At 41.8% G+C, this 22,370-nt stretch overlaps 1 protein-coding gene across 1 annotated transcript in view; it reads right to left on the reverse strand.

Moving 5' to 3' along the window:
- DOCK4 (dedicator of cytokinesis 4) overlaps positions 1–22,370 on the reverse strand; it is a 293,588-nt gene that overhangs the window by 131,204 nt on the left and 140,014 nt on the right. The window contains exons 9-12 of the mRNA XM_063134026.1: positions 9,482–9,563; positions 8,334–8,394; positions 3,626–3,758; positions 62–150 (exon numbers count right to left, since the gene is read on the reverse strand). Coding sequence (XP_062990096.1) covers positions 62–150; positions 3,626–3,758; positions 8,334–8,394; positions 9,482–9,563 — 365 coding nt within the window. The remainder of the gene's footprint in view (positions 1–61; positions 151–3,625; positions 3,759–8,333; positions 8,395–9,481; positions 9,564–22,370) is intronic.

The raw sequence follows: 22,370 nt of genomic DNA on the forward strand, positions 1-22,370 counted from the left end.
CGCCTACTACACCACACTGGCTCTTCACACTTTTCCACACAAACTCAGGAATGTGATTTACCAGCATTGGATCCTGTTAGGTTATAACGAACATTGAGCTTTTTGATGATGTTCTCATGGATCTGATACCAGTCACTCTCCGTGTTACACCTGTAAAAAAAGGAAACGTTTTAAAATTCAAAGAAGAGCATATGTTTCCCTCAAGTTAACTTTGCAAATTCAGAGGGTCTCTCTCCAAGTACGAAATGCAAGCTAATACTATATTTTTCCACCTATAAAATGGGAACAACATCAACTTGTACCTGAAATGTTGTGAGAATGACTCTTAGGGCCAAAACAAGCATCACTTTAAATCTGTACCTAGTAGCTATGTCTATTTAAATATATTTTTACTCTAGAGCAAGTGCAGGGAGCCAATATAGATCAGGACCCTAACATGGAGGATAGGGTTTTTTAAGATCCAATCTGGGTCCCCTGTGCCTACTCTAGAGTAAAATTTAAAAAGTTGCAGCTCTTAAGATATGGCTTTAAAGTATTGTTTGTTTTGGCCCTAAAGTACTGTGCTCAAAAATGCAATCTGGGGGGTTCCCTTTTCCCAAATCCCCCGCGCCTACCCACCTGTCACCCTGGTAGGCTTACCAGCAGTGGCAGGTAGCAGCAGGAGCCCAGCAATCTGAAGTGGCCAACTGTGTGCGCTCACCATTTTAATGATCAAGAATGCATTGCTCCAGGGCATTGTGGGGAATGTCAAATAGTGGGTGGCACACAGCTGTCTCTTGCTGATGTTAGGTAAGCTGAACCCAGGGAATGGGCATGTGGGCCCAGGCCCAGAGTGGTGGAAGCACCAGTGGGGCCCCGCCAGGCCACTGAAGCTCTGGCAGTTGATAATGGGTTGAGAACACCTAGGGCCACCATAGGAATGCTTGCTGAGCAACAGGGGTGTGGTGGTAAACTTGGAAGTTGAAGCGCTCTTCATGACAGTCTCCATAGCTACGCTCCCAAGGAGAGTCCAAAAATCCAGGGTGTTGTGTGGATCCACAGCAGAAACTAAAAACATTCTCACAGTTTTTTCTCCACCAGAGGCAAGTCTTCCTTAAAACTAATGTGTCTTTATTGCTCATTCAAGACCAAGCCACCCAAAATACTTTGCATTAAACAGGGTGCAATATATTGTTCCTGGGAAAATTCATTTCCCGCCAGTTGCAGCTCAGCTCAGGAGGAAAAGGGAATTCTGAGTAGCCTGGCAGATGATGTCAGCAACCCTGCTAATAAAAAAGTGCTGACACGACGTCCCTATGAGCCTCAGCTTCACTACACCACTGCTGAGCAATTAGAGGGCACACACTCTTATTGCAAGTAATGCATACATCTCTTCTTCTTTGGTAAGGTGTAGGAGAAACCTTTCCCCCAGCTGACTTACAAGTTTCTAACTAAAGATATTAGTAATGTAATTTTTTTTAAGTGTGTTTACTGAAAATGGCAAACAAACTTGGTAAGTAGTTATCAGCACCAATTTCACCCAGGAACCATTTTCAATAGCTTTTACAACAACAACAACAACATGCTCAAATGCCAGAATCCATCCATTCTTTCAATTTTTTCAATGTTTTCTATTTAAAAGGGAGCTGGAATCCATTTTTTTTCATGTGTTGTCTGCTACATAAAGAAAAGAACACCACACAAAATAAAAGTAACAAACAAGTTACATGTTCAAAAGAGAATGCAATTGGCAAGTAAACCACTCTCCTGCTGAGGAATCCAGCAGAGAACACTTTCAACTGAACTGTCAGAAAATGAAAGTGAAATAAAAGCCACTCCGCCAATACCCAATCGCACTAAATTGTTCCCACAACCATTGCTTCCAGCAGTTATAATTCAGCATGCTGGGGGGAAAGAGGACAGTGAAGGGTTGTCCTTGAGACACTGAGGTGATTCATAATTCAAGTACTAACCCCGAAAGGAAGAAAAGCCCCCAGTAAGTATAGTTGATAACATCTCAGTCTGTGCCTTTATATTTCCCCCCAAATATTGCCACACATTTTAAGTCCTAAGTCAGGAGAGAACAAAACATGTTTTTTCACAGCTTCCCAGAAACTAGTTAAAAAAATCTACATGTTATAAACACAGGAAGCAAATCCAGGTATTCTGAAAGTGAGTAAAATAAATGTGTGAGGGGAGCAGTCTAGCCCCACCTCACATATTTCATCACCCTCTACACATGAAGGTTGACTTCCTGTACCTGTGGAGGCTCTCCAGCAATTTGGAATACTGGAATATCAACATTCAAAATTGTGTGGAGAGCCTCCATGGATACAAGAGATTTTCCCTTCAGAAAGTCACCCTCCATATGCAGAGGGAAATGGAAATAATGATCGAGGGGGCGGGGCTAGTGCACTCCCTCTCCTCAAACATTTCAGATTAACCAATTTTCCATGCTGTCTGAAACTAACGAAGTGCTGTTAACCTTATCTACAGTATGTTCAAACAAGCCAACTTCAAACTATATTGTAAGATGCTAACATGTCTCAACGTACCACAGCTAGAATTAACCACAATTTAATGAAATTGTGGCTAATCTCCAATGGAAACAGAAGCTTCCAATGGATGCTCATTTTGGCCATGCTGAAAGAGGAGAGGAAAGGGGGGCCTTGCACATTGTTCTCATAACATTAAACCATGGTTTAGCATTATGTGTGAACCAGATGATTATATGCTTTATTTCTTGTTCAAGGTAGATAATGTAGTTGTGACTGAACAATGTCAGTGCTGACTGATAGACGATTTATTTCATATTAGATATTGCATTATAGGATATAGGATAAGTGACTGGAATAAGATACGGTATGACCACACTTAGAATACTGTTCTAAGGACAACTAAAATGATCAAGGGGCTGGAGCATCTCCCTATGAGGGAAAGTTATAGCAGCTGGGATTGTTCAGCTTGGAAAAAAGGAGGGTAAGGGAGATAGCGGTGTACAAAATTATGCACGTTGTGGAGAATGCGGATAAGGAGACATTTTTCTCCCTCTCTCATAATACTAGAACCCAGGGTCATCCCATTTATTTATTTATTACATGAAACTGATTGGTGGAGGATTCAGGATGGATAAAAGGAAGGACTTGTTCACACAGTGCATAGTTAAAATATGGAATTCACAAGATGTGATGGGCACCAATTTGGATGACTTTAAAAGCGGGTGAATAAATTCCTGGAGAAGGCTATCAAAGGCAATTGGTCCCAATGGCTATGTGCTCCCTCTAGTTCTATGGAAGCAATAAGAAGCAATAAGCCTAAGTACACCAGTTGCTGAGGAACATGGGCAGGAGAGTGCTGTTGCACTCATATCCTGCCGGTGGATTCCTGGTCAACAGCTGTTTGGCCACTGAGTGAAAAGAATGCTGGACTAGATGGACCCTTGGTCTGATCCCACATGGCTTGTCTTATGTTCTTATGTTTTTAATTTCAATACACAATGGAAGGTGAATTTGCATGTGCAACTGAAGGGACATATCCTCTAACTGAAAGAAAAAAAACCACTGGGTTAAGTTTCACTGATAAAAATTGACCTCACAATTTCTTCTCAGGGATGATTGCAATATATTTCAGATACACGTTCTCTTACATGTATACTTTTAAAATAAGGTCATCTTTTGTGTCGCCTGCCAGGAGATCTGCTATGCTGAGGACTGCACAACCAAAAGGTCTCCGGTACTGTACATTGCAAGCATTTTTCTTTTCACCAGCTCCCATTCGACCTGTCAAGCAAAACATAAAACAAGACACATGAGCCACTATATATCTTCTTCCCAAACGAGCACAGCAAGAGGAGGAGAAGGAGGAGGAAGAGGAGGAGAATCTTATCTGCTGACATCTGCAGTTACTTGAATAATTTAATGCATTAAATCTGCGTAAATCTATTTAAGGATTCTTCTAACCTCCCCGCAAAGTGCTTTCATTAAACCTCATGTGGGCAGAGCTAACTTCATTTGCCTTCTCCAAGTAGCACTCAGAGTCCACTCCTTGTAGGTTCGTTCAATCATGATGTCTCAACGAAGGAACTCCTGCTTGAAGTTCCATGGCCCCAAGCTGAATGCACTCTTGCAGACTTTTCCCAGGCAAGGAAAACACTGCCAGTGTCCACACTTGGGGCTGGTGTTTTTTTTATATTTCATCTTTCCTCTAGAAAACCCAAACAGCATGATGTCTTCATACAACAATGACAAAGCGTTTCCCTTTTAAATTCCTCGCAACTCTAGTTTAGAGGAGTGGGTCTAAACATCAGGCCTGCTCACACGACTTAGAGATTTGGGCTTTCTCTAGAGCAAAGTCTCTAGTCACCATGGCATTATCCATGGTGCTGAACCTTATTGCTGACTGTGGTACATACTGTGCTGGTAATTGCCATCTTACTGCTTCAACCTGCCTAGGCATTAGCTGCACTTGCTACCTATTGCATGTTGTCTCTGCCACTCTGGTTGACTTTGAGTCCCCTACCTGACTGGTATCTGCAGGTTTCCTGCCCAAGGTGGAACATGAGGATGTGTAAGACAATATGGTCAAGAGGTGAAAGACAAAAAAGAAAAGTAGGACAGTAGGACAAAGGAAAGATTCTCAAGACAACTAAGTACAATTTTATAGGTCCCCTTGTGTAAGAACATAAGGAAATGTCTGCTGATTTTCACCCATGTGCTATCAAACATTTCACTGTTTCATTTCTACTGTTTTAACAAATATTCAGTAGCTTATGTGCTCCCCCCTCCTCTCTCTTCCTCTTCTCAATCCACGTGAGCTATATGTTAAATTTATGTGGTGACAAAAGGTACATTATTCTCAACCATCTACACTCTTGCTTGCTCCTTTGGCTTGTCACATCTTCTTTGTGTTAAAACAAGTTGTGCTGCCTGCCTTTAAAAACTGCACTGGAGTCTAACTGTGGTGAAATGAAAAAGGAAAGGAAAGAAACACCACCACAGAGTCTATTCTAGATCAGAAACCATAGGCAGCTGAGCAACTGCAACTCAAACAGAAAATGTAGTGAACAGAATACTAACTGCCATTTAATATTCATAGCTAACGTTTCTAGAATCTTAAATTGCAATCAAAGGGTGGATTCACACAGGGTTTTTCTACCTCAAGGTGACTTCCTGCAGCCATCGCACGGTGGAGATCCATGAAGACCACAGTGTTGTGAAAAATTAACATGCAATCTAATAACTGACCTACACTGGTTCAGTAGAATGGCGTTTTTGTTTTGTTCTGTTTTGTTTGTTCATTTTAGGCTTGTCCAATGCGTTTTGGAGCACCATTATACTGCAAGTTGACTCATTCAAAATACTGGGATACCAAGGCATCTCCCCAGCAAGCTCATGAAAGAATGCACCTCTTGATGAGAAAAATGGCTGCGTATATATAGATTATATATCCTAAAAGGATCCCCAGTGCCCCCTTTCATCGTCATCTTACTGCTAGGTATGTCAAGTTGAGATAGACCCCCAAGGACAGCTAGAAAGCTTTGTGAATTTGTGAATTTGGATCTGTGTCTTCTTGGCCTAAATCCAATACCCAGGGCTCTGCACCAAGAGTGAACAGAAGGCAGATCAGGATCTACTGGTAGATCTCTGAGTGATTTGGAGTGGATAAGCAAGGATTTCTGACTCACAATTGTTTAATATTAGCAACCACCCAGAGAGCTTCGGCTATGGGGTGGTATACAAATGCAATAAATAAATAAACAACAAAATGACACACACACACATCAAACCAAATTATAATGCTAAAATGAAGAGAGCGTGGGATTTTTGTGTGGAAGGGCGGTGAGCAATATACACTTTTGGTATTCAAACAGATCCTTGGGCTAAGGATTCTTTAATTCTAAGTGTATGTCCTTTGCACCAAGCTCCAGTTGGTGGATCTCAGGGGTCTAATAAAAAACAAAATAGATCCCAGAAGCCCACTGCTGCTCTAATACACACTGGCACTCTGATTTTAGCTGGGTATGACATATGAGTGGAGCAGTAGCAGCACAAACAACAGCTTGTAGTACATTAGTTAGTTGGGGGCCAGCAACCCCAACCCGGAGCTCTAAGAGTATCTCTGTTCTATGGCCAGAGCCTACATTAGAATTCCCTGATATTGCTTTCTCTATCATCCTATTTCAAGCATTTTCCTTTACAGCTGGCTCGGCTGGCTCAGAAGTGCCATATTAAACCATTCTTTGCTTCTCTTTGAAATGTTCAGAAAAGCAACCCAGCACAATAAAGGGACAAAGGATTTTTCTTGCAGCTCTGCAGGTTTTTTTACGTCAGTCTTACCACAGACCTCCTAGGACAGGGGTGGACCACTTGTGGCCCTCCAGATTTTGTGGGGCTGCAACTGCCATCAGCCTTAGCCATAAGTTATCTACCCCTGTTCTGGAAAATTAAAGAAAGAGACTAATACTGCTTAAAAAGGAATCAACATTATTGTTTTGTCATTTGTTAAACTAACACAATTTGTAGCATAGGCAATTACCCATTAACACAGATAATACATGCAGCACAACAGCAGTCAAGAACAGATGAAGGTACATTCAGCCTTCCACAGTGGAAGGCATAATAAGATGCTATTATAGCTTTAAAGAACAAACTAGCTAGATGTTAAAAAAGAAAGAGGGGGTGGCAGAAAGAACCACTGTGGATGACAGGTGACGATTATTTCAGTTAACTCAATGAAGTCCACATGACAGCTTCTTTAAATAAGGAGATTAACTACTCGTCTCTTCTATACTACTTCAACACTGTTTTTGGATTAAATTAGATGTGTCCAGAATCATGTTAGCCATATGCTAAACCTAGGAAGGGGGTAAGTCTTTCATTCACGTGTGTGTGCATACGCACGCACAAAAAACTGGGTATGTTCAGTCTGGAGAAGAGAAGGCTGAGAGGAGAGATGATAGCACTCCTCAAATACTTGAAAGGTTGTCACACAGAGGAGGGCCGGGATCTCTTCTCAGTCCTCCCAGAGTGCAGGACACGGGATAATGGGCTCAAGTTACAGGAAGCCAGATTCCGGCTGGACATCAGGAAAAACTTCCTGACTGTTAGAGCAGTACGACAATGGAAACAATTACCTAGGGAGATCCTGGGCTCCCCCACTCTAGAGGCATTCAAGAGGCAGCTGGACAAGCATCTGTCAGGGATGCCTTAAGGTGGATTCAAGCAATGAGCAGGGCGTTCCAACTCTATTATTCTATGCTGCACATTCAGGCACACATAAAAGACTGATGGTACGAGAAATCCCTGATTTCAGGGCTCAAAGAAGGCCCATGCAAGATAACAACAACTGGCCTGTTAGAAGTAAAGTGACTCCCCACACCTGCTAATACAGCCTGCTTCCGCTTCCTTTCACCTCCCTCAAAATTTCACCAATGTCTCCTGGCAGCTACCTTGGACAATTTACAAAAAAGAAGAAGTTTCCTACATATATCTGGATGGTGCCTTCCTCTTTTGAAGCCCAGTCTAGACAAACAGCTTATTTATGTGGTTAAAAACTATTACTGAATGGTGTCATTTCAGGCTGCAGGTAGAGGGGGAATGTTTAAATGCTCTCCCATGGGGGAAAAACAAAGATATCTACACAGAGGAAAAAGCTAGCATGTTGCAGAGAAGCACAGATTACAATCTTGCTCCTGGAATGTAAGACAGATTTCAATACTGCTGCTGCATTTCTGCTGATTCTGTTGTTCTCATGGGACCCACGGGGCCAACAGGAATTAGCATTTCCCAAAGAAACCATGGAAAAGAGCAGAATGGGACAAGTTACTAGTGCTTCTTCATGTGAACTTCCACTCCTTTCAGGCAGCTTTGGGAACGCCTATTTTCTCATTATGCTAGAAGTATGTTCTGCTAACGTAGGGGCAATATTAGATACTGCCCTATGGTTCCTCTGGTGGTTTTATGTTCTGATGTTTGTATTTATGGTTTATTCTGTTTTGCAAATGATATTGAAAGCTTTTAAAACCAAAAGGTGCTATATAAATGCCTTAAAACAAACAAGCACAAGATAGGAACAACTCACTGTTTCACATGACCTTCGACCTGCAGTCTGAGGGGTTAAAGTCCCATTTTACCACATAATGAGCTGTTTATCTCACCCAGGCCTAAAAATGTTTTGATGTTGACTACGAAGTATTGTTAATATTTTAAACGCAAGGCATCCTGAGTGCTAACTGGTGACCCAGACGTTTTGACAAGAAGGATAGCAATCGTTATAGAATGAAAACATTTTGCCTTTCCTTACTATATTACCTAACACCTTCTAAAATAAAAGTTTGTGGAATGGACTATGCATACCGATGCGTATAATGTGCACAGTGATATAGATGTCCTTCCTGAGCTCACTGCTTCCTAAATCCTGTAGAGAATCAAAAACAGGTACAATTATCATGTAAAACTTCATTTTTATATCATTAGTTCAAAATTTCTAAGTGTGCTTCTGTCTAGGTTACTAAATAGATATCAAGGAACAAGGAAATAAAGGACTTGTTCCTTGATAGCTATTTAGGTCACTAAATAGCTAACAAGGAACAAGGAGATAAAAGAGACAGAATAACCTCAAAATCCCATTCCTGTTTACTCAGGTTAAGATTGAGAAACATTTGGAAGAACCTATCAGTAAGAGTATTTCAACAATGGAACCAATTACCTAGTTGGGAAGGAAGGCTGTCCCTTTGCTGGAAGTCTTCAAGCAGAGGGAGGGCATGGTTTTTCTAGGTTTGGATCTCCTGCATCAAGCAGGAAGATGGACTAGCTGGCTTATAAGCCCTCCTCCAACTCTGTGATTTTACTCCCCAGTGGGCATTTAAGATTGCAGCCTAAAGTATCCAAGAGTAATGATTACAGCACTAGAGCTATAGACACAATGCAGTTCCATCCAGGATTTTGAAACGAGAGTCTCCTATTCTATCAAATGTGAATAATCAAAACATGTCAATCCCATTCTCCAGAACATAAAGCTTCCTCCTGATGCAAGTCAGTTTGTCCCATTACATTCAGTGAGACTTACTTCCAAGTAAGTCCCACTGAAATCAAATAAGACTTACTTCTTAAAATGTAGCTTTGAGTCTAGTTCCTAAAAACAGTAAGTGCCACTGAAATTTTGAACACACATATTTAAAGTTGGGTTGCAAGAGGCTTCATTGATTCTGGAGCTAAAATGCAGAAGCACATTTTCCAGCTATTCAGGTGCCCCAACATACCTGCCTGGTACAATTGTTTATATCCAGTGGAGAGATACCAGGCCAAATGGATGTTAAGTCAGCACAATCATGTTGTTTTTGTTCTTATAAACCTCTCTTGGATACTAAAATCTCATGTTTCTCTGTTGACTGCAATTTACTCCTACAGCTGGGCTACTAGCAAGGAGTCAATCTCATAATGAAGTCTTCACTGTTTGAAATGATCAAATAAAGACAAATAAATGAACAAGTGAAATGACTCACCACAAAGAGAGAACAATGTCTTTCTGGCTTTTCTGGACATTTTGGCAAGCCATTCCGATTCAGTTTTAAAAAAAACCTCTCACTGTAAAAGAGAAAAGTAATATACTTTATGGCAATTTAGACATTTTTGACACATATGAAGGAAAATAATTTATTCTATACACTTTTTTGTCATTGTTTCCAATTCAAACCTTTCCAAGATTCCAAGTCGATGCTTCTAAAAACAAACAAACAAAACATATGTATTTAACTGAGGGAGCTTAATCCTCTTGTTATGTGGTAAAAGATAGCTTGTTTTAAGTGAAAATCCAGAATTCCATGAAGATGGGATAATGGCTGAAGGAGACTTTGACTTTAAATTAAAGCCAGATGAGGTTTTAAAGGAGATTCACTGCAAGAAGTGGCAATTCATAAATAATGAGAAACATTGCACAACTATTGTTACTGAAGTTATGAGTACGCACAGCATCTTATGCATCACAATTATATCATAAGGTTTACAGGTGGAAAAATTTATAAAACTTAAGTGTTTAGCCAAAAGCCACAAGAATCAGGAAAGTATATTACATAAGGACATATAAACACAGTGCATGTTACATAGTCCAGCATTCTGTTCCCACAGTGGCCAACTAGGTGCCTATGGGAAGCCCAGAAGCAGACACAAGAGCAATAGCAGCTTCCTAGCATAGAAACACTTTTACACACTGTCCCTCTCCAAATGACTTTGACCTGAGAGATCTGTAGCCCACTGGTTCTGTCCATTGCACCAGGTTTCCACTATGTCCACTTTAGGTGATTCCAGGCAAGGCCTTTATTGCACCATCACCCTGCCTCACTCAGGGAATTTTATAGAGGGGTCTAAACGAACTGTCTCCTACTTGTACTCCTCCCACGTTTTCCCACCATTTCGTCCATCTTGTTTTCTCCATCATGAGGAGAATAGCTTGGAATGTCACCTATTAGTAGTGCTAGGGTCCCTCCATCTAGAAGCACCCTATTCTCCTTGCTAAACAAGCACTCCAACTCCCCCATCTTCACTCAGAGGTGCTGTTGGCTTTCCCCCAGGAGTCAGTAAGAAGAAGAAAAATAGTACTATAGTAAGAAAAATAGTAATAATAATATTACTGATAATAGTAATGCAGTAAGAAGAAATAGCATACTATATATTATACTAGCTAATAGATCTGGCTTCGCATGAGTGGGAATAACTCTTAGGCCTAATCTACACCAAGCAGGAGCCACACTACTGCTTTAAAGTGGTATTAAAGTGCACTGACAGCTGTTGGGGCCTATTGACACATAGCATATACTGCTTTCATACCACTTTCATTCTGCTTTCATAGTGCTATATCCTGCTTGGTGTGGTTTCTGCCTTTTATATACTGCTTTCATAATGCAATATCCTGCTTAGTGTAGATTAGGCCTTGGTTTGATATAGCAAAGCCTTCAAGCAAACTTATATAGCTGTCAGAGTTGGAAACATTAACCTTCCCATCTGAGTGAAGCCATGACTGCTGGCACCCCAAAGCCTGCCCCCTGCCATAGTGCATCCCAAAGGCTGTCCACTCTATTCCACTCTATTCCCCTGAAGGGAGGGCTGCCCCATGGCAAGGATGAGGAGGCAAACATATAACTCTGTCCCTCAGCCTACTAATCTCCCCTGGCTTCAAACTGCGTAAGACTGCAAAGTTACACGCTGGCTAGGGAAGTCTCCCCCTAGCGGCTGAAGATGTCACTGCAGGCTTCAACCACATAGACACATTTATTTATTTGTTGCATTTATATACTGCCTTTTTTCCTCCAAGGAACCCAAGGTGGCATACATAATCCTCCTCTTCTCCATTTTTATCCTCACAACAACACTGTGAGGTAGGTTGGACTAAGAGTCTGTGACTGGCCCAAAGTCACCCAGTGGGTTTCCATGGCTATGTGGGGACTAGAACTTGGATCTCCCTGCTCCCAGTCCAACACTTTAGCCACTATACCAAATTAATGCACTTTAAAAACAAAACAATCCCAAAGCGAACATCCCTAGGGTCCCCTTAGTATGCATGCCTATCTAGATTTGACAGTCACAGTGCTATGGTGCTTATGGACATCTTTATTATTACATAGATTGTACAGTGATAACGCAGCATAGTAATATAGTAAGACAAAGAAAAAGACAGAGGAACAAACAATTAACAAAGTTGCCTTAGGCCAAACTACTTGTGATACTCAGTTATAAGCAGCTTGTTCCCAAGTGCTGTTTTGCAAAACACAGCCACGGAAGCTACAAACTAAACTGCGGGCGGTGTGGGGAAAGGAGGAAGGGGGCTGGCTGGTGTACTTCCCCTCATGCTGGCTTTCAGCTAAAAATCCCCTGAGCTGAACAGGAAAAAGATATGGGGGAAATGGCACAACAGGAAAGGCATAAGATTCCCTCTGCCTTCCGCTTTAGTTTGCGGCTTTCACAGCTGTATTTTGTAAAACAACAACAACACAGGGTCAAACTACATGAACTGCGCATCACACATCATTTGTCCCTTAATCGTGAACTTTGCAATCAACAACATCAATTTGAATAACTGAGTTTGGATTTTAGGCGCTGCCATGGAAAACAATGTTGGTTGAATTCAAAGGAACAAGTTTGAGATTGACCAGGTTCCACTCTCTGCACCTTTTCATTCTCTTACTGTGAAACTCCACCATAAAGAAGAGATCGCTCTGCACATTCCTTTTTTAACTATAGCTTTCTCAGCTGTTTCCTTGGCTTTTGCCAAGGCCAGGCGATTGCCACGCATATGTTCTCTTCCATATGCAACAGTAAAAATAGCAGTCTCTGAAGACGAGCAATGGAAGAGCTAATATTAATGGATGATATTCCTTCTATGTTTCTAAGGCTGAACAGCCTTTCATTAAGATTGCATTCTTGCAGGCTCCGTTTTGGCAAGATGTGTAACCCACTCCTATTCCACTTAACAAATTCACAGGCATCAGGAATACTCCTGTTGCTGTTGATCATTTTAAACATGCTACAACTGACACACCTCCATTTTGAATTCGGTGTGTGTGTGTGTCAATTGTTGGGGCTTGGCAGGAGGGCAGGCCCCAAGCAGTCACGTTTCAGAATTCGGGGTGGGGAGGAGACTGATGGGTCGAGGTGAGCAACGGGACAGGCAAGGGTCAAGTTCCTTAAAGAGCAGCTAAAGATCAGAAGGACCAGAAACAGAAAGGGTAATCCAGAGCAGGCCGGCAGGCCAGTTAAATTCCTTAAGTGGCAAAGTCTGTGTTGGGGAGAGAAAATGATCTTAGACTGTCAGAATGCTGTCAGGGGAGACTGTTGGCTCCAATTTCAGTGGGACTGCGTAAACATTCTTGGGTTTAGTCATAACCAGCCAGAATCTTAAAGGGGCTATCCAAGGTGCTGAACCCCAACCCCAAACTAGTTCCAGCACCTTGGATAGCTCCTAGTGGGTTCTGGCTGGTTCTGACTAAAACCCAGAATAGGCTTACAGCCCCACTGAAATCAGAGCCACCAGCTTCCACTGTGAGAAAGTTGCTCGGACCAGGGGGAAAGCATCAGGGCTGGCTTTGAAGGGGTGCTTGAGCAAACTGCATTCCAGCACCCAGCCATTCCTAAAAAGTAAGTAACTCAGGTTTACACTTAATGAAAAAAAAATCTGGTTTTCCAAAGAGTATTCCTTTGGAGAGACATAAATTATAAGTAACAAGTTTTTGGTCCCACATGGTGAACAGCAAAGAAAGAGAATGACCAGTAATGTGTGTAATCAGTCACCCTCCTGAATTAATCAATCACCCTCCTGCCTAAAAGAATAGCAGTCTTCAACAAACTTCAGGTCTTTGGTTAACTTGCCATTTACCATTAAAAAAAAAGAAAAAAAAAGATGGGTCCTAAAAATCAGGAAAACTTAGTGTGAATGCCAATACATTGTACTTGAGCATGTTTTTCTGTAAAGATAAACACTGTGAAGGGGTGTGTTTGCACATGCAAGTGCGTGCTGTAAAATGAACCTAACAGCTTCAAGCTTAATCTGTACATCGATTAAGGTAAAAAACCGAACAAAAAACTTCATCTACTACATTTCCAGACTGTCACCCACCAGCCCTCCACCTCACCTTTCAAAACCCAAGCCTCTGCAAGTTGAAGAAATCTTTTAATCAGGTACTGCATATAAATTTAGCTGAACGTCTATCACCTACTTAGCAGGCTTGGTTTAAAAGTGCTTTTAAAAGAACACTTTGCTGAACGCTCTCGTAATAAGTTGCGTCTTTTGTCAGAAATGACACCATTTCCTATTGTTGTCCACTCCACCTCCATCTCTGTCACCTTCTGGAGTCCACTGTCCCTCTCTCTATCAAACTTGGCTCCCAAATAACTGTAGAGATGTCAAGATAAACCAACGTGGGGGGGTTTCTGGGAAATACTTGAGAAAAGCAATGATTTGGATGTTGCAGCACCCTGCTCAAACTCTCCCAAACTGAAGTGCCATGCATTAGGAGAAAAACTATGCACACGTTTGTTCACCTGCCATATAATGCGCTCTCCAATTTCCCAAAATATTAGAGAGGCCAGAAATAGAGAGCCAGTGGGATTTATATACTGCTTGACTGAATCCTTTCAGACCGCATACAGGGGTTCAAATGTCTGAATCTACAACTTGTTAAACACACACTCTTGCAGGTTTTACACACTTAACACTACCACATCAGGGAAAAGGATATGCCAGAACCTTTTCCTTGCCACACTAGCTTGATATGTAGATATAGGCATTTTACACAAGGCAGTATTCAAACATCTCATTATCAACTCTAATCTGAAGCAATCCAGCAACAAATCTATTATGTGAAATGGCTGATCATGTACAATTTACAGAGTCAGATGCCCTTTCAACAGCCATAGCTCTGTAGCGGCTCAAGCATGCTAAAGGTCCCAGGTTAAAATCCTTAGCATTTCCCAGAAGGCTCTTGGCTTGAAGCCTGTAAAGCCGCTGCCGCTCCAGGTAGAAAATACTGAGTTAGATGGACCAATGATCTCACTCAGTGTCAGGCAGCTTCCTATATTGAAGAGAAAGCACTGAGGACTTGTAACGCATAAGCATAGGAGAGAAAGCAGAGAAGAGAGAGCGAGAGAGAAGATGCCATTTTGAAGTTGGTTTAGATTTAGGACTATAGCACAGGCTGTGCTCTGTTCCCCAAAGCAAAAGCATAGCCCTGCAGCCCTCCAAGGCCGCTTCTTGCTCACAGTTCCAGAACTCAGGGTTTTGCTTTCGCTGGCCAACTTCAAAACTGCATCTTTTCTCCCTTCCCCTTTTCCCCAGATCAAAAAACGAAACAGTTTCAGTTGCCACTCAGGTAGGTGGATGTGGCATCGCTTCCTAGCTTTGATTGCCCATTAATCATATTTCATGGCTAATGGCCGAGCTATGCCAAAGTCACGCTTTGTAAAGTGTAGAAAGTACACTTTAGCAGAAGAATGGCACCTCCTACAACAATATTGGCTGTGTGCCTGTGTGTGCCGGTGCGTAAAAAACAACAACAACAGACCACTTCCTTCACAGTCTGTCCCTTTATTCTTGAGCAACAGCAGTAAGTATGAATCCACTTGGCACCTCCTGTCTAAACAAAACATTTTGAATTTTTACAACTTCTTTTAAGTAGAAAATTGAAACCAACTACAAGACAGTGTGGAGAGAATGCTGAAGGGTGTGTTATTAGTACTGGTTAACAAGAACCGCTCAGGAGGGTGATAAGTTGCAGTAGAGGAGGCAATTCTATTTTTTTGAGTTTTAACAATTTTATTATTTTCTACAGAAAGCAAAGTAAAAAGGGAAAAGGAGAAAAAACATTACAAAACATCACATACTTAACTAATAATATAGTACACTACATCTAATAAAAACACATAAATAAAACATATAAGGCCATATTCCATTTGAGGCAATCTTCATGTCAGACATAGGCTGTTGATTACTACCCTTTAGCCAGCCCAGTGTTATGTAAAAACCACAGAAGCGGAGGCAATTCTAGAAGTAACATCCACAACAATTTCCAGCTTCAAAGGCAGCTCCACGCATTACACCCTATAGCGGTTCCCCACAGCTAACATGGAATGTATGGGACTCTCACACATATCTACATGCATCTCAAAACACCAGTATTTGCCACAAGAGTTGTAACATTTACCTGTTCTGGATGGGGTTGCACTAAAGGAACATGTACATAGTTTGGAGGTGTTCCTGGATCCATTTTTGTCGCTGGAAGACCAGGTGACCTTAGTGACTCAGACTGTCCATTACCAACTTTAGTTGGCGCAACAACTATGCTTGTTTCTGGATACGGACAGGGATAACCACTGTCGTTCATGCACTGGTAACTTCAAGACTGGACTATAGAGTAATGCATTCTATGTGGCACAGCCCTTGGTCCTGGTTTGGAAGTTGCAGCGGCCAGGATGTTCAGTAGGGAGAACCCTCTGATTTGTTTTAGCTCTGGGGTTGCCTGGTGCAGTGAGCCAAAATCCTTTCTTCTGCTGCTCTCTGGCTTTGAGGTGGAGGGGGACACTACTTATGCCAAGTTCACTGAGACAAGCCCCTCACAGGTCCAGTGGCAAGAGCTACAACCCCACCACCACCAGCAGATGCAGAGGAAGGTGGCATGCTCCCACTGCCCGCCATCAACTTGGGGCTGGAGAAGACAGCTGAAATGTTTCTTTTTGTACTGGACCTTTAGCTGTTTTTCAAAGATACAGCACAAGTTCAGGGACAAGACCCTGCCCTTTGGGATAAGGGAATGTCCTGCCAACCACAGTTTTTTGGTTGGCCACCAAGGCAGTCCAAACTCTGTTGACTCTCAAGTTGAGCCCAGGGATAGCTTCACTTTTGTGGTTGCTTCAATCAACAGGACTTTCTCAAGCCTGTGTTCTCCCTTCTACTGGTAGTCATGACACTCCTTTATTTTTATTTTACAACATTAGACCTGAACAGTATGATTCAATGAGACAATAAAAGCACTAACCATCCAATCAAACCTAACATCGTAATATTTAAAGAGCAACAACCCAGCATCAGCATATTCAGAATATTCAGAATAATCAGAATAATTAGAATATTCAGCATTGAATATTCAGACAATGGGCAGTATCCAATGGTGCCATTCTACAAACCCAAACACCATAAGTGGAGCTCTGCCAAAACTTTCTGCTGTGCAAGAGCATGCACATTATTCTTGTGCAACAGGTTTCACAGCTGCTTGCACAACTGTAACTTTGGTTGGGTTCTCCTCTTGCGCATAGTTTGGTACCTGGCTTCCGCTAGCGTAATGCCATTTGCGCTAGCTGAATGACACAGTTGGATGCTGTCCATTATATATATAAGACAGCAAACCCTTCCACAAGCCAGCACTTCATGAGGGAAAATGTCCAGATCCCATAGAAACATGCCCACAAGTTGGGATTGGATAACATTCAGTGCAGGAAAACTCCCATCCCTGCCCCTTCCTGATTCAAAGATTCTTGCTGACAAATCTCCTGGTTGCTATGCTCCTGTGAGACTTCTTTTCCTCTAAACCACACACACGCAGACTGTACAAGTATCACTCAGGGTAAAAATACTAACAAGCTGCAAAGCATTATTTACAGCTCTTTGTTCACTGGTGCTGCAGAGCTAAAACATTCATTTCTATTTCAAATGCTGTAAGATTGTAGAAGGGGAAAGAGGGTGTCCAAAAATGCAACAGAGAAACAAGAACCCAATTCTGGTAAAATGAATCTCTCTCTCTTTTAAAACAGGCTAAAATGTCACTGTGGTATATATCACATACAATAGAGCTACATATGCATGCATGCTAACCTCACAGTTCAGGATATGAGATTCTAAACATATTTAGGCATGAAACAGGAGGAAAATAACAGCACAAGCATGTCTACTCAGAAGTAAATCCCTTTGAGCTGAATGGGGCTTATTCCCAAACAACTAGGCATGGGAATGCATCCTTCATTTTCATGCAGAACTCATGAAAAATATAAACAAACATGTTTGTGTGTGTGGGGGGGGGGTGCATTTTACTGCCATGAGCCATTTTCCAATGCATCATGGGGTGGTAAAATGTCCATAGAACTATGTCTTTAGTGTCAGAAGAAGTATGTTTTTACATAACATAACATATTACAAAAGTATTAAGAAAAAAACTATAAGTAAAACTTTATTGCTAACAAGAACTAGTATTTTTGATCTTGTGGGGGTAATTTTCTAGCCCCATAACAAATCCATCTCTGGTGAGGTCTCTCCTCATAGGGCTTTGTTTCCAGACCAGGGGTTGCCCTCCTCACCTATGATGGCATTTCATTACATGTGAACCTGGTCATAAAAACACCTAAATTGCAAAATCAATAGTTTCTGGGGATATTTTATGCCCCCACTGTGTTGTTGTTTTTTCTACAAAGGAAATGGTAAGTAGTAAGAGGCTGAAATTTGAGAACATTATGCAGGTGACAGAAGACAACAGTATCATGGGAGGACTATGTTGAAGGCTTCAAAGGCAAAATAAAATCCAATTGGGGCTTACCCTATAGTTCTCTGCAGTCTTTCAAGCTAAGATTTACCGCAAAAAGTTATTGAAGAACAAGTTTGCCTTTGCAGTAATGTCATTTGGTTTTTATTTTAGGCTCCTAAGCACAAAACAGCTGAAATATGCTGTACACACCCTAGCTCAGCTTGCTCACAGTAAGAAATGAAGGGAGGGGGCAGAGAGAAACCATAACACTGAGGAGATTAATGCAAGCAGGTCAATATGGGATTTGGGTACTGAAAGTTTGTCTCTATTACTAAAGCAGCAGCATGCTCCCAATGTGGAGGTATAGCTATGCTCCTTCATAAAAATGGTGCAGCCCCTATTTCCAATAACTTCTCCCCTTTTCTATGTCGTACCACATCTATGCTCCCAGGCTAAATAGGTTGCCTGTAATATGATCATCAGTTGCTCTCCTAGAAAACTGTTATGCATAAAATATCCATATTAGAAAGAAATAATGACAACATGTTTGTCATTTCCTGTTAAAACAAGGCTGATTCACAAATAACTTCCCAAAAAAGGGACTCCCAAACTGCTTTTTTTTCTTTTGTGTGGGCCTGCCAAAAATCCTTATATTCAGTTTCGCTAAGCCCTAGGGTAGGCAATCACTTTGGACCTGTGGGCACATCTGAGAAACTGACCTCAGCACCACTACAAAATGGCTCCCACGGCAAAGGAAAAGTAATCTGCCCCAAAGGCTGAGTACCAGCCTGTTCAAAATTGTCCAGAGACAGTTATTAGAGGGGAAAAATATTTTCTCTATCGCAACATAGTAGAACTCAGGGTCATCTATTGAATGGATTGGCATGAGGTTCATAACACATGGGGGGTGGGGGTAACCCTGCATCATGTGTTGCATAATTAGCTCATGGATTTCATTGCTCCAAGATGTGTTGCCTGCCTCTAGCTTACATGGCTTTAAACACGTATATAAAAACTGACTGACAATAAACCCATGACAGATTATTGGATTCAATGGCTAAATAGGGAAACTTCAATATTACTGATTTTCAGGTGCTTGGGTTATGGTTCCATCGCAACTTGGCAAATATTCCCAGAGATCTCTGGCTGGCTCAGCCCCTGATTGCTACTCGCCTAGCATAAGATGCATACAAGCTGTTTGTGCATAACGCGCTGAGATCGAGGCTGTGGAGGTTGTGCGAGGTACAGAGCATCAGATGTGCTCCCCCTCCACTGTACTTGGGAATATTGCAAGCAGAGAGGGGATAGAGATAGGTTAGGTATAATCTTGCCATGCTATCCTTCCTCCTCCCACTGGATGATTCAAAGTGTCAGCTGCAAAAGAGGACAGCAGGTGTAGTCTCCTTTACAATTTGCCGGAATGTAAATCAAGCGTGAAAAATATGGGTCACTGCTTTCAGCTGAAAGAGTCTCCACCCTACCCTGAATCTCAATTAAGGCAAATGTTTCCTATCCTTTTTGAGAGCTATCTTCACTATGCACAACAGAAGATTAAAACTACTCTGAATACATTCACTTCAAAAATTCATTATAAAAGGCCCTACACCTGCAGGTCAAACCAACGAGCCCTGTTCTCTAACAAGGGTAGCTGGAGTAGACTACCAGTTTACTGTTAAAAAACAACAATAACACAAGATAGTAACAGCAGCTTTTTGACTAAGCAGCAGAGACAAAAGATTCCTGCATATCCACCTATCTCCTCTTTCACGCTCTATAAATCACTTCTGCTTGCACTACAGATGCTGACAAGTACCAAGAGGAGCTGCCAGAAATAGCTTACCTGCAAGTTAGTCAAGAAAACAGAAGCTTCAAACAAGTTTTTCCCAACAGTTTAATTAAGCCAAGCGCCAGCCGACATATGCAATTGTCACACAGGCAAGAGCCTGATGGATCACTGTTTCACGCTTTACAGGGCAAACACGTTCGTTGTGTCGCTTCTGGTTTCATGCAACAAACATATGTGAACATATGCTGATCTGCAACACACTTGCATACACAATCTCTAAGAATACTGATCAGATGAGGGCAGCCAGAAACATGCACACAGATGTTTAAAAATGTGCATTCATGCTTTTTAACCTTTTTACTGGGGAAACACTAGTGTTCATGCAAGTGTGTTTTGAGCTGCGCTCAAAAATGTTTGCTTGTTTTTACATTATCATCATCATCATCATTTATATACTACCTCATAGCCAAAGCTCTCGGGGCAGTTCACAAAAATTAAAACAGTTAACATTAAAAACAAATATACCAAATTTAAAACCATAAAAAGCATAAAAACACACAATATCCATTTAAAACAACTATTCTGGGGTCAGTTAAAAAAAAACCTCAGCATATGTTGTTAAATGCCTAGCAGAAGAGAAAAGTCTTGACCTAGAGCCAAAAAGATAGCAATGCTAGAGATATTATGTGGAGATATCTCAATAAAAATAATATTGTGTTAGCAGGGCTGGCCCAAAATATTTTGTTTCTTGAGGTGAAAGACAAGATGACACCCACCCTTCTATTCCAGCTACAAATGCTGGCTAGACTGGCAGTAGAAAGTTACTTTCACACCGGCGATACTGGTGCCCTCCGCTGCACCTGAAGCCAGACGCCTCGCTTAGGGAGCAGTGGGAAAACTGCTTGTCACACACAATTCTGGAAGGGCCGGTTCTGGATTAGTGCAATTTGGTCCTATATGACTCAGGAAAGAGCTTTTCACAACCGCTATCTCTCAGGCTTCCATCTACAAAAGTTCTTGAGATGACTAAAAATGTATTATTCTATTTATTTACTCTGTGTGTGTGTGTTAAAAAGCCATCAAGTCACTGATATGATGGGTTTTCCAATGCCAAAGTACATATAACATGCAGTTGCACAACTCATTCCATGGAAATTTGTGTGGTTTTTAATGACTCGGTCCATACGTCAAAACAAACCTGGTTTGCTTTGCTTTGTTTTTAAGTGGGAGTGAGTGAATGTACTGGTTCCTGCTGGCTGATCACTCCCACTTGGGAGGAGAAAAACAACCCAGGGATTATCCATTGAAAAGCACGATGCGCAAACCACGATTTCTGGGTTGTTGGGAGACAAACAACCAAGAGTTGTAACCCATGGTTAAACCATGTATAGGCTACTACACATGGGTTGTCTAGAGCAATGCAGACTTCCATGTTGTTCACAACAAACCAGGGTTTTAAAAAATCCTGGGCTGTGGTGCAGCCTGAACAGGGCCAATGAAACAGCAGTGTCAGAGACTAATTGAGAATGAATTCCTCTCCACTGAAAAATTGCTGCACCTCATGTGGGATCCATGAAGCAGACTCCACCTGCCACCCACATGAGAACACATTTCAGAGTCACTGTCTCAGACATCCAGGATATTGGATATGATGAAGCTAGCAAGGCAATCAGTTTTTTAAAAGTTTCACTGATCTAGATACCAAGAGTAAATGTTCAAGGGAAGCAAGTCAGATTGCAAGAACATTGACCCAGTTTGTAGTCCAGGTGTATTATTTAAGACAAATTCACATTATTGGAAAGTTGCTTGAGTTTTCCAGCATTTCTATAACCAGCATTTTTTTCTTTTTTAGAAAATGACTTTTTGGCTCGATCAAAGACTCAGGGAAACATCTTAGTGTCATATTTGCACAGTGCACACTTACTTCTCATCACCACCACAGAATGAATTTAACAGCGCTGGTATAATCCTTGAGCTCACCCACAAAGATGAAGTTCATCAATACAGTTAAATGCTGGATCCTGCTGTTCACGCTGTAAAACAGCAGAAGCCTCAGGGAAAATGCCAGGTTTGCAAAACTACAAAAAATATTCGGGGTGGGAGGGGGAGCCCTAATGGTGAGAACCCTTAAAAACAGCCCAGTTAGGACTTGCTCGGTGAGAACAGAATGGTGACTGACTGTTGGGGAGGGCAGAAAATGGTGTGTGTGATGGTGGTGGTGGTGGTGGTAGGGAAATGGAATGGAATATTCTGAAGAAGACATGGCTGGCCAAGATGATCCTTTAGAATAAGACCCTGACATTGCAGAGTCTAAATACCCTGTAGAACCCCTTGACTCCAGTGATACTGCAGGAACCTCCAGCAGCTGTGGAGAAGCTACATTGACCCTTTCAGCAATGGTGGGCCCTGAGGAACCCCTGAGGGATGTACCACACCCATGGAGTCAGAGAAGAGGCCAAGCATCTGACCAGCCCTAGAGCAAATAGAGGCAAAGGGCACTACTTAGAGATGAAATGTGCACCTCAAGAACTGCAGCAACCATGCTCCTCAAGAGTAAAGATTACTTGAGAGCAAAGTTCTCCTCAGAAGTAGCGAGATGCTGAGCCATGA

This window comes from Elgaria multicarinata, chromosome 9 (genome assembly GCF_023053635.1).
Source record: "Elgaria multicarinata webbii isolate HBS135686 ecotype San Diego chromosome 9, rElgMul1.1.pri, whole genome shotgun sequence".
Classification (NCBI taxonomy): domain Eukaryota; kingdom Metazoa; phylum Chordata; class Lepidosauria; order Squamata; family Anguidae; genus Elgaria; species Elgaria multicarinata.